General features: G+C 36.4%; 1 protein-coding gene across 1 annotated transcript in view; it reads right to left on the bottom strand.

Moving 5' to 3' along the window:
- The window catches only part of LOC145987197 (uncharacterized), a 113,036-nt gene that overhangs the window by 14,786 nt on the left and 83,945 nt on the right, over positions 1-14,305 (bottom strand). Inside the window, exons 3-4 of the mRNA XM_083121714.1 lie at positions 13,936-14,071; positions 11,801-11,934 (exon numbers count right to left, since the gene is read on the bottom strand). Coding sequence (XP_082977840.1) covers positions 11,801-11,934; positions 13,936-14,071 — 270 coding nt within the window. The remainder of the gene's footprint in view (positions 1-11,800; positions 11,935-13,935; positions 14,072-14,305) is intronic.

Genomic DNA, 14,305 nt, shown 5'->3' on the forward strand with positions numbered 1-14,305 from the left:
CATGCAGCTGTGGTAAACAATTATCCAGTCTGTCAGTGTAATTTTTCAGCAGTGGTCAAGTGAGCATGAATCTAGTGTTGCAACAGCCCTGAGCATCTAAGCAGGCAAACAGGACAGAGACAACAAGCAAGGTAATTGAGATTATTTTTATTGAAACAGAGCTCTGTGCTAGAAACAATCTCAACCTAGGGCAGGCAAGCAGGGGTGTTTATGTAAATTGTACATGTATCTTGTTTTCTATTAGAATTATATGGAATTACCTGATACAGGATTTTTTGAAAGAAGATGCATTTCAAAATACATAAAATCCAAGTCACTTGTTGATGATTTCAAGCTTATATTCTCTGGCATTTCTGAGTATGACTTGTTTGCTGTACAGAATGAAACTGAAATGCAGTGGGTGCTTATCAGTGACAGGATTTTCCAGTACTTGTGTCTTAAGATGCTTAGCAAGTTTGAAAGGCTTGCATACAACAGGTACAGGAGAATTGTTGTTAATTTTTACACAGAAAAGTGCCATTACTATTCCATGTTGAGATTGTATGACAATTATTGGTTCAACAATTGCTATGAATTGCATGCAGAGTATAAGATGTACATGATTGCAGATCAGAGTTCAAATTGGAAACACTACAAATATTTAAATAAGATTAACAGAAAATTGATAGACAAGAATATTGAATTTGTAACAACAGATAATGGGAACTTGTACAGTGGTGAGGATTTTAATTCGGATCTTGTCGGGTACCCAGAGCATATACATATAAGTGAGATTGTTCTGTATTTTCTGAGACAGAGATTCAGGGATTGGAATTACAAGTGTATTGTTGAATTATTACATGATAATAATTGCATATGTAAATATGGTAAACAATTATACAGTCTGCCTGTGTAATAATACATACAATATGTATTTCAGATACAGGAATCTGGAGATAGGCAGTGAGCAACAGCCTGCAGCAGATCTACAATATTGACAGCAACAGATTTATATTCTTTCCCGTATTGTGTGGAAATAATGGCATAGATGTGCCACCCAGCAATTATATTGGGGGTTGTCTTACAAAATCCATCTGGATAATATTCAATTCATCCCCCAACACATTCCTAAATTATTACACATAACCAGGTATAAAATTTAAAATATGCAATAACACATATAGAACAACACCAGATAGTTCCATCAGAAATATATCTGAAAAGCAAGATCTTGAGAATATTAGACAGAAAAGCTATGATTCCAGAGACAATATTGTTGTTGATTGAATTTTGCAATTGCAACATGGGCATCTTGTAATATCATCTGTTACATGATTCATAAAGCAGTACCTGCAGAATAAGTGAGAACAACTGTATGCAACATCACTATTGAACACACCACAATTGCATGCCACACGCTCAAAAAGCATATATGCAATATTCTCATCTTTAAAATTTCTCAGGTTATTGATTCTGGTGTCAAGATTTTTGTTGTAATATGGATGTGTATCATGGAAGTGCTTTTTAAACAACCTGTCTATCCAGAATCTTCTGAGCAGTTCTATGAGCATCCTCTGCTCAAAAACATCTGCAGGTGAAAATTGGAAGGGGTCACTTGTCATGAGGTGATGCCTGTCAGAATTTATTTTTTCCCTGTCATCCAGCCACCAGTAGTACATCTTATTGTGATCTTGCTTATTTTGCTTCTTCACATGTACCTCAGGGCATAGTCCCAGCATGTTTGAAAAATCAGACAGGTACCTATCTAATTTTTCTGAAGATTCTATAACTCCATTTAAAGTGCACTCTATCTTGATTGTCAGGGGATCCTCCATATATGAACACACATCATGCTTAAACATAGCACAGTACCACTTGTTTATAAAATTAGTTAATTGAGATTTTGTAAATTTTGAAGAAAATATAAACTTGTGAATTTCATCATACAGGGTAAGATCCCACAATTTATCAACAGGATGGTCTATCTTAAATTTCTTCACATTGTTTAAATATTTGGGCACATATGAACATAATTCATGAAACAGCATAACACTCTGTGTCCAGAAATTAATAATGTTTGTCCACACATGCAATAGGATAGGCCCATCTACAATTTCAACATATTCATAGAGCAGATTAGGCAATTCTGGATTATACTGGTGGGCAATTTTGAAGGGTATTCTTGGCTGAGAGTGATTATTATTTCTGTATATGTTGAGTGTACAATAATAATAATTTTTAAAATCTTCTATAGATACAGGATCATTTTGTAAAATTCTGTACCATAATGCACCTACACAAACTCTACAATTCTTGTGTATCTCTCCCAGCAATTTCAGGCAATAGAAGAGCATGTTGCAGGTCTTGTTGTGTGTTAGGAAATTCACATATATTGCCCAGTTATCTGTGTATGGCAGGTTCAAAACATTCTGGATATACTTGTAGGGGTTGGGTGCAATCTTAATTTGTTTCTTGACAATTCTTGTTAATTTAATAATGTCTACATCTGAAAGTCTATAATAATATGGGCCCTTGTAGCATGGACCTGACAGCAATTTTGACAGATTGTAATAATTTGTAAAATACACACACCTGTTTGGGCACTCTAGGAATTCAGAGTATAGATGTGTTTTAAATATGCTGTTCTGCAGATCCACAACAAACAGGCCAGAGCTGTATAGTGCAGGCCAGCTTCTTGCAACAAACTTGTCATCATATCTTGTTTTGTATATCCTGTTTCCTATTTGTAATGCAAAATATCCTGGGAGCAGGAAACAATCTATTGGAATATTGGGTAATAATTTATATCTGTGATCTTTCTTGTAGAACAAGATACAAATATTCCAACGTATGGATGCACTGTATCTACTGGGTGCAAGTATCTTCAAAACACCAGGTACATCATAATCAGCCACAAATATAAAATGCATGCCATTGTTGATCAACTTGTCAAGATCAGCATCTGTATTGTTGCATAAAGCTGCTTGTATGTTGAAATAATCCTCAAACCTGCTGATATTCTTAAATTCTATCAACATGTTTTCAACAGTGCAGTATGATCACCAGGGCTACACTCTCTGCAAAACAACTCCTCAGACAGTAATATGACAGGATTAGACACTTGTTCCTGGCAGCAGCTGCATATCCAGTTGTGTATAACATAGGTCCTATTATTTGTTTTGTTATATTTTGGACAGCATGCAGTTTTATTCTCAACAACTCTGTTTAGGAAACAATATCTGCAAAATACATGCCCGCATTGAAATGCAACATCAACAGGAAACAGAATATACTGGCACAGCCAAGGTGCAGAGTTGTTGTTCCCCTCAGCAATGTTTCCAATCACAGCAATATTGTGCCTGTTGTAATTCTTGATCCTTCTAATGAGAATATTCAACTCCTCGGCTCCTGTTGCCCACTGCCAACAGGTCATACTCAGAGAATCCAGATAATCTGATTGATATTTTCCACTATTGTTCATATATAAACGTTTCAACGTATGTTCAACATATGTTCAACATGTTGAACATATGTTGAACATACGTTGAAACGTTTATATATGAACAATAGTGGAAAATATCAATCAGATTATCTGGATTCTCTGAGTATGACCTGTTGGCAGTGGGCAACAGGAGCCGAGGAGTTGAATATTCTCATTAGAAGGATCAAGAATTACAACAGGCACAATATTGCTGTGATTGGAAACATTGCTGAGGGGAATAACAACTCTGCACCTTGGCTGTGACAGTATATTCTGTTTCCTGTTGATGTTGCATTTCAATGCGGGCATGTATTTTGCAGATATTGTTTCCTAAACAGAGTTGTTGAGAATAAAACTGCATGCTGTCCAAAATATAACAAAACAAATAATAGGACCTATGTTATACACAACTGGATATGCAGCTGCTGCCAGGAACAAGTGTCTAATCCTGTCATATTACTGTCTGAGGAGTTGTTTTGCAGAGAGTGTAGCCCTGGTGATCATACTGCACTGTTGAAAACATGTTGATAGAATTTAAGAATATCAGCAGGTTTGAGGATTATTTCAACATACAAGCAGCTTTATGCAACAATACAGATGCTGATCTTGACAAGTTGATCAACAATGGCATGCATTTTATATTTGTGGCTGATTATGATGTACCTGGTGTTTTGAAGATACTTGCACCCAGTAGATACAGTGCATCCATACGTTGGAATATTTGTATCTTGTTCTACAAGAAAGATCACAGATATAAATTATTACCCAATATTCCAATAGATTGTTTCCTGCTCCCAGGATATTTTGCATTACAAATAGGAAACAGGATATACAAAACAAGATATGATGACAAGTTTGTTGCAAGAAGCTGGCCTGCACTATACAGCTCTGGCCTGTTTGTTGTGGATCTGCAGAACAGCATATTTAAAACACATCTATACTCTGAATTCCTAGAGTGCCCAAACAGGTGTGTGTATTTTACAAATTATTACAATCTGTCAAAATTGCTGTCAGGTCCATGCTACAAGGGCCCATATTATTATAGACTTTCAGATGTAGACATTATTAAATTAACAAGAATTGTCAAGAAACAAATTAAGATTGCACCCAACCCCTACAAGTATATCCAGAATGTTTTGAACCTGCCATACACAGATAACTGGGCAATATATGTGAATTTCCTAACACACAACAAGACCTGCAACATGCTCTTCTATTGCCTGAAATTGCTGGGAGAGATACACAAGAATTGTAGAGTTTGTGTAGGTGCATTATGGTACAGAATTTTACAAAATGATCCTGTATCTATAGAAGATTTTAAAAATTATTATTATTGTACACTCAACATATACAGAAATAATAATCACTCTCAGCCAAGAATACCCTTCAAAATTGCCCACCAGTATAATCCAGAATTGCCTAATCTGCTCTATGAATATGTTGAAATTGTAGATGGGCCTATCCTATTGCATGTGTGGACAAACATTATTAATTTCTGGACACAGAGTGTTATGCTGTTTCATGAATTATGTTCATATGTGCCCAAATATTTAAACAATGTGAAGAAATTTAAGATAGACCATCCTGTTGATAAATTGTGGGATCTTACCCTGTATGATGAAATTCACAAGTTTATATTTTCTTCAAAATTTACAAAATCTCAATTAACTAATTTTATAAACAAGTGGTACTGTGCTATGTTTAAGCATGATGTGTGTTCATATATGGAGGATCCCCTGACAATCAAGATAGAGTGCACTTTAAATGGAGTTATAGAATCTTCAGAAAAATTAGATAGGTACCTGTCTGATTTTTCAAACATGCTGGGACTATGCCCTGAGGTACATGTGAAGAAGCAAAATAAGCAAGATCACAATAAGATGTACTACTGGTGGCTGGATGACAGGGAAAAAATAAATTCTGACAGGCATCACCTCATGACAAGTGACCCCTTCCAATTTTCACCTGCAGATGTTTTTGAGCAGAGGATGCTCATAGAACTGCTCAGAAGATTCTGGATAGACAGGTTGTTTAAAAAGCACTTCCATGATACACATCCATATTACAACAAAAATCTTGACACCAGAATCAATAACCTGAGAAATTTTAAAGATGAGAATATTGCATATATGCTTTTTGAGCGTGTGGCATGCAATTGTGGTGTGTTCAATAGTGATGTTGCATACAGTTGTTCTCACTTATTCTGCAGGTACTGCTTTATGAATCATGTAACAGATGATATTACAAGATGCCCATGTTGCAATTGCAAAATTCAATCAACAACAATATTGTCTCTGGAATCATAGCTTTTCTGTCTAATATTCTCAAGATCTTGCTTTTCAGATATATTTCTGATGGAACTATCTGGTGTTGTTCTATATGTGTTATTGCATATTTTAAATTTTATACCTGGTTATGTGTAATAATTTAGGAATGTGTTGGGGGATGAATTGAATATTATCCAGATGGATTTTGTAAGACAACCCCCAATATAATTGCTGGGTGGCACATCTATGCCATTATTTCCACACAATACGGGAAAGAATATAAATCTGTTGCTGTCAATATTGTAGATCTGCTGCAGGCTGTTGCTCACTGCCTATCTCCAGATTCCTGTATCTGAAATACATATTGTATGTATTATTACACAGGCAGACTGTATAATTGTTTACCATATTTACATATGCAATTATTATCATGTAATAATTCAACAATACACTTGTAATTCCAATCCCTGAATCTCTGTCTCAGAAAATACAGAACAATCTCACTTATATGTATATGCTCTGGGTACCCGACAAGATCCGGATTAAAATCCTCACCACTGTACAAGTTCCCATTATCTGTTGTTACAAATTCAATATTCTTGTCTATCAATTTTCTGTTAATCTTATTTAAATATTTGTAGTGTTTCCAATTTGAACTCTGATCTGCAATCATGTACATCTTATACTCTGCATGCAATTCATAGCAATTGTTGAACCAATAATTGTCATACAATCTCAACATGGAATAGTAATGGCACTTTTCTGTGTAAAAATTAACAACAATTCTCCTGTACCTGTTGTATGCAAGCCTTTCAAACTTGCTAAGCATCTTAAGACACAAGTACTGGAAAATCCTGCCACTGATAAGCACCCACTGCATTTCAGTTTCATTCTGTACAGCAAACAAGTCATACTCAGAAATGCCAGAGAATATAAGCTTGAAATCATCAACAAGTGACTTGGATTTTATGTATTTTGAAATGCATCTTCTTTCAAAAAATCCTGTATCAGGTAATTCCATATAATTCTAATAGAAAACAAGATACATGTACAATTTACATAAACACCCCTGCTTGCCTGCCCTAGGTTGAGATTGTTTCTAGCACAGAGCTCTGTTTCAATAAAAATAATCTCAATTACCTTGCTTGTTGTCTCTGTCCTGTTTGCCTGCTTAGATGCTCAGGGCTGTTGCAACACTAGATTCATGCTCACTTGACCACTGCTGAAAAATTACACTGACAGACTGGATAATTGTTTACCACAGCTGCATGTATCATTCAGGTTGTTCTCATCTAGAGATTCAACAATACAATCATAGGTGCAATCCCTAAATCTTTGCCTTAGGAAATACATAATAAGCTCATTCAGGTGTGTATACTGGGAGTACCAGACAAGGTTTTGCTTAAAATCTTCCCTGCTGTACAAGTGTCTATTATCTGTTGTAACAAATTCAATATTCTCATCTATTAATTTCTTGTCAATAATTTTATTTGAAAATTTGTAATGCTTCCAATTTGAACTCTGATCTGAAATTGTATACATCCTATACTCTGCAAACAATTCATAGCAATTGTTGAACCAGTAATTATCAAACAATTTCAACATGCAGTAATAATAATATTCATCTGTGTAAAAATTGATAAAAAATCCAACAATTCTCCTGCACCTGTTGTATACAAATTTTTCAAACCTGCTAAGCAGTTTCAGGTACAGGTACTGGAAAATCTTGTCACTCATAAGCACCCACTGCATTTCAGTTTCATTCTGTACAGCAAACAGGTCATACTCAGATAGGCCAGAGAATCTAAGCTTGAAATCATCGACAAGTGACTTGGATTTTATGTATTTTGAAATGCATCTTCTTTCAAAAAATCCTGTAGCAGAATTATCCATGCAAAGATAAAACACACATATGCCACTCCTTCTATAACCTAATATTGTTCCTAGCATATAAAATATTTGACAGGTACAAAGTTCTGTTGTTTCAACAATAATCTCATATTACCTTGTCTGCTGTCTATGCCTTCTATGAACCTGCTGAGATACTCAGGGCTGCTTGCTGTACCTGTTGAACAGGAAATACATATTAATACTTGTGTTAATTTATAAATACATACATATTTAAATATTTATCCTGACAGGGTTTGAATGCTGTTAATCCTGACGTGGGTTTAACTGCTATTCACTCTACATATTTGACTGCTGTTTATTCTGTATTGTTTATTCTACAGGTTTGAATGCACTCTGTGCCACTCTACATGCTCACTCTGTAATGTTACAGGTTTGATTGCTGTTTGTTCTGACAGGGTTTGACTGCCTTAACAGAATAGGCTGTAAAATAAACAATATTTACAATTATACAGCAATCTAAAAGTATGTTTGCAACCCATAGGTCATTGTGGTTTGAAAAATGGCAATTAATGCCCATTGTTCCTATATAAACGTTTCAACATACGTTGAAGTGGACCGGAAGTGGACCGGAAGTAGGCAAACCGGAAGTGGGCAAACCGGAAGTAGGCAAACCGGAAGTGAACCAGAAGTGGACCGGAAGTGGACCGGAAGTGAACCGGAAGTGAACCGGAAGTGGACCGGAAGTGAACCGGAAGTGAACCGGAAGTGGACCGGAAGTGGACCGGAAGTGGACCGGAAGTGGACCGGAAGTGAATATGCGTGGGTGGGTGTGGGTGGGTGTAGGTGTATATAGGTGGGTATAGCCTAGTTTTAAGTATGGCCCAAGAGGGGCATATTTTTGACAAGTTTATGGACAACAATCTCACAGAAGTGCCTTTTGTAAGTATAGACAAATCAATCTGAGGGGGGTTCGTACTTTCTCAGGAAATTCCCGAGGGCATTTTTACAAAAATCTTGGATTAGACAAGATTCCACACTTGAGCAAAAAGCTCATATGGGCATGTTGAGCCTGTTTTAAGTGTAGCCAAATCTGCTTGAGGGGGTTCGTACTTTCTCGGGTTTATAATACCACAAATACCACTACTCATGTAATGATTTGAAAATATTTTCCTTTTCATTCAATAAACGATTGCTTTTGTTAATGCACATGTTTTTCACGATGCAACTTTATTTTAAAGTATTTCGGTTTATTGTAGACAATATTTATCATGTCGGGCATCTCACCTTTAATTCTAATTCTCAGGAGAGATGGCAACACGCATCGTTTTAATAAATTTCAGGTCTTATTTCGTTTACAGAAATTGTAAAATGATCCATGGAAACACTACTAAACTATGGTTGGTGAAAATTTTACCACGCTAGTAGACTAAAAAAATAGGTTTTTCAGCCAATCGTTTCTTAGTTCATGTTGAAGTAATTCTCACTGCAACAATGGTTTTGGTGAACGAGACGAGAGCAAGACAAGTGGTTATAATGGAGACGATGCCGAAAACGAGACAGGCAATTACAAATCGAGACGAGGACGAGGACGAGAACGAGAACGAAACATGCCTTCACACTCAAGAGACGAGACAATAGTCTGTCTAGCTTTGTCTCTTCTCACCTCGATACCGTTCTCTATTAACAATTTCATTATTCATCTATTCATGTATGCACGTGCAAGATCAACGAAGTTAAGAGTAAGGTGTGTTTTATACAGCGTATATTGATACACTTGTAGGTTGAATTGTATATTTTGCAAATATGCTGCATAAAGAAACAAACTGCCAGAGTACTAATTGAGGTGAGTGTACAGTCACGGACACTTCTTGGTTGTAACGACTTCATTTGCTTTCAATAGGATCATTACAACAGGATCATTACAACTCAAAAGTGTCCGTGACTGTACTAGCATTGCATTCTCCCAGTTCTCTCAATGCCAACCCACCGCTTTTCTGTATTTACATTTCGGATAACGGAAAAATGAAAATGTTAACCGGTCTCATAGTTTGATAACGGTAAATCCTATCCTGGTTCCATTTATTGTTTTTTTTCTCCGCTGCAGATTCTATTCAAACTTCATCGTCTGGTTGCCATGTCATTAGTCATTATTCATTTATTGCTTCAAATGGAATGGACAGACAATCCTCTCTTTAAATGTACGCTGAAGTCAAACGTCATGTGGGATTAGAGCTTTATGAATGTGTTATCGATTTTCTCTTCCGGAATCACATATCGGCAGATGCCGTACTCTGAGGAAACAAATTAATTGAACATACATATTTTCCTGCTCTGATCCCCTTTCTTTTTTTAAGTTTCATCATTATTAAACAAAATGGCTTAAATGTCAAATAAAGAAAGCGAAACTTCTAATGGACACCTTCTGGCTGAACACATAGCAGTATATGTACACTTAAAACTATACTATGTACACAACATATTGTTTGAAGGAAATATAACACAAGAAGCTTTACTTGTGGTTTAATACTGAGACGAAATTTGTATAATACAAGTACTGTCAGCGGTGGGTGAAGTGGTCGATCACCTGGGGCCTCACTTCCCTTTGGGTTGATGCGAAAAATATAATAAATAGACGTGAGAAAAATAGATGGAAAATACTATTTTTTGCGGACATTAAAATTAAAACATTCTGTTTTTATCTGGCTTTAAATTCTGGTTTAACCTTATAATTTTAATGAATACGTCAAATCAGAGGTGTACCATACAGGCGGTCTGGGCCGTAAGCCTAAGGGGGCCCGAGAAAAGTAGAAATTATTGTCGTATTTCTCGTGTGAAACATTTACGTAAAAAACAAATATGTGCGTCCTTCGATAATTTCTTCTTATGCCATGGTTTGTGACATTTAATCCTACAAAAGTTGAAATCAGGAAACAAAGAAGAACTCATTAAAAATAATATAGATTATATTTAAAGATTCGTAGTTTGCATTTCTTTTTCTAAAGAAGTTTAATATATTTAAGGAAAGTTCAGTTATGTCAGTGCCTGAAGAGCATCTTTAAGGACGTACTATTACAACTACTTTGGTTAAAGAAAATTCCATTAGTGTCTAACAAGAATATACCTCCGCCAAGTGTAAATTTCTCTGTGGTATATTATTAAATATCATTCTCGTCAGTAATTTTTTATTACTATTAATATAGTAATAGATCGGATGGGGACGTCGCATTCTAATCTCGCCTAGGGTCTCGCAATATGTTGCTACGCCACTGTGTACTGTGCACAAGCGAGTGATGCACCAAGACATGAAGTTTTAAGTGTCTGGTGCGGGACACACCCAGCTTGAAAGAAACGCTAAAACTAAATCTAAGAGCTCTAAACCTGCCCCTCCTAACCTAACGTAACGTAACCACATGCATTATTAAACCTAAGCAGAATTGTAGGTCAGGAATTGCTGGATTAGGAGGGCCAGGTTTAGAGCTCTTAGCATTTAGTTTTGGCGTTTTTTACAAGCTGGCTGTGCTCCGCACCATTCCCAAGTTTTAATTTAATATGGAGTACAAAATTTTCTCATCGTTCATGTGCCACGTATCTAATTATATGCTTGTTGCTGCTTGCTGAGGGAATTATGAATTGTCTTGCGTAATGTACCATTGCAAAATGCACATAAATGTTCATTAATTGAATATTTATTATACTTATAGTATTATATTTAAAAAGTTCACAAAATGATAGTCAACTTCCAGGAAAGTAAGTATAAATAATGTCCAACGAATATTCTCGACCACCCAAAATATTATCGTTGACTGCGAATGGGGCCTCCCCGATGGCGCAGTGGTAGCGTCGCCGCCTTGTAACCAAGGTGTTCCGCGTTCGATACCCGGTGGAGGCACATAGTGGTGCGGATTCCACTTTAAACTGTAGGTCCGCTCCCGATTAGCCTTACTGAGCATAAAGTGGACTTAAAACACCAACTCGATTGATCGACTGACTGCAAATGAATTCCGAATTTGTATTTATTGCCACTGCATTTATAGTTTAAACTTTTTCATTCCTAAAGTACAATTATATGGCGACTGCAAATACATGTTAATTCACTCTGCTAAGAAAGAAGGACCCAGGAAGAGAACCTTAAAGACGCAACTGAGCAAATTGACACAATAAATTAATTTTTATAAACCCTACACAAATATATGTTCTTTAATATTACAATTGATGTACTCACCTCTTTCCCGTTGACAAACCATCTCAGTTGCGTTTCCGGGTAAGTCCTCCAGGACGTACAGTTTCCTTTGACACGGTCTCCTATTGAGTAGTAAGTCTGTATTCCTTCTACGATGGGATCCCCTTTCGGCAATGCTAAAAGATAGAATGTTTTATATGTCTTATTGAGAATAACATTATATTCTGTTATCAAACATGGAGAAAAACAGTTACAAACTAGAAGGTTACTTAATTGGACAAGTTCTTCTAACAAGACTTGCATGAGATAGTATTCAAGAGTTATTGAAGATTAGGCACACACAGGATGTACCATGTAGAAATTTTCAGCGAGAAATGCAGGCTCGACCAGGACTCGAACCCGGGTCTCTGGCATACCGTGCCATTGCTCTAACCACTTTTTTTAAGAAATATTCCTATTCGGTGGTATCCCCCGTCATTCACACTTTTCTCATATTTCGTACATATCAGTTTTTCTCTTTATTCTCGGTCCAAGTCCTATCTGGGATTCGAACCCGGAACCCCTGGCTTCGTAACGCGCTATGCTAACCACTCCGCCACGGAGGCCGACACCACTGAGCTACCGAGCCGGCCTGGCCTCATCTGATTTTTCGCTGTCGCTGTTTTGCCTGCGTGGAATCGTCTCTGCCAGTGCGACAGCGACAGCGAAAAATCAGGCGAGGCCAGGCCGGCTCGGTAGCTTAGTGGTTAGAACAATGGCACGGTATGCCAGAGAAAAATAAAGCTCTAGAAAGAAGGATTATGCATACTGTTTAAAAATCTCTTAAATACGCAGAAGGTTCTTCCTTTACCAGCACCGAAATGCTACAGCCTCGGTTTAATTGGTCGAAAGATCTTGAGCAGTAATATTTATATTTCAGCTATTGTGGCCGGAAAAGTGTGTTTCTTTGTTTAAATTCTGAGATAATGTAATGATATTCTAATTGCAATAATTTTATGACCGGGAAAACTGGTTATAAACTGTATCAAGATTTCTTTAGACTGAGTATATTCAAGCTTTTCGGAATAAATGTACATGTTTTTATGTTCTTGCCTAAAAAGCGCTTCAAGTTTTTATTTCTGGCCTCACGTCTATTTTCTATATCCCTAGCATGTCCTAGATGCCTTTTGGGGCCATTGTGCCCCGACGATTGGTACACTTAACGCCAAAAGAAACAGTTGGCGAATTGTCCATCGCCATTTTCATTCGATCTGTATTACACAATGTGATGATAATGAACTGAAATAATTACGTCTATAAGCAGAGGCCAATGTCTGCTTCGAACCAACATAGTTGCATTCCTCAAAACAACACAGGATGTAGAATAAAAAGGTAATGAAAATAGCGGTGGACAATTTGCCTACCATTATCTTTGCCGTTGACTGTACACAAGTAAGCCCACGATGTGAAGTAAGTTGAACGCAATTTGACAAAAATCGATAATCAGCCGATTTTACTATTTTGTTTGCCCGTATGAAACTTATACTCCTCTACGTTCCTTGTTTGAGTAACAGAGATAATTTGTCCCTTTCAGGAATCTAAAAGAGAAGCAATTCTTGTCTCTGCTTCCCATTTAGTTTGCTGTGGCAATAACCTCTTGTTTCGCCCACGGTGAATCTAATTTGCTCACGTAGTCCATTCGAGCAAGAATTTGCTGTTTCCCCACATTTTAATTCCAATTTCGGCTAGATGGAAAGAAATTAAGAAATGTAAGAGGTAACGCATTCGTATGGAGATACATGCATTTGTGAAAATTACGAAGTAATTACTGTAGGACTCTCCTGGGGAAGCAACTAGTGGAAATATTATTCAGCATTTTTTTGCACATTCGCCACGTTTTATTTTTATTCTGGTATGTTAAGTGCTTTCAGTGTGTTATATGCAATTTAACATTTTGAAACGGCACTTAAAACTGAATTCAGTATAAAAAATTATAAACAATTATGGAGCACTTGTAATGATAAACCATTTTTACTTCGTCAACCACAGCTTGCACTTATCACGAGTGCTGTAAAATACCAATTTCAATTTCCAATACCCCTTCAAAGTTTTTCCCTCTACAGTACAATGTTAATTGTATGTATGTTAATTACATAGAACACAATTATTTTTTCGAAAATTAATTGCAAAAAGCTTACCTAGGACGGTCATATTCTTCTGTTTATATGAAGTTTCAAACATTGGTGCCTCGCTCGACACCTCACATCTGTACATTCCAGAACTATTGAAAGACAAATTATATAGTACTATGAAGTTCTTGTTTGATTCTTTTACCTGAAAGTAGAAAAAAGTTGTTTGCAGTTTCAATGTTTGATAATTATTACACTTACATGAAACAAAATAATGTGTTTCATTTTTAATAACCTGTTACCTTATGGAAAGGAGTCGGTGGAAGCTCGTTAATGAATGATATTCCAAACTGCAAGGATTGATAATGAGAATTTCGTTTCTTGTTTCATGAAATTAATCTATAAATTTATTACGTTTTCAGTAAACGTAAATAACATT

The sequence above is a fragment of the Lepisma saccharinum genome, chromosome 4 (genome assembly GCF_977018435.1).
Source record: "Lepisma saccharinum chromosome 4, izLepSacc3.1, whole genome shotgun sequence".
In the NCBI taxonomy this organism is placed as follows: domain Eukaryota; kingdom Metazoa; phylum Arthropoda; class Insecta; order Zygentoma; family Lepismatidae; genus Lepisma; species Lepisma saccharinum.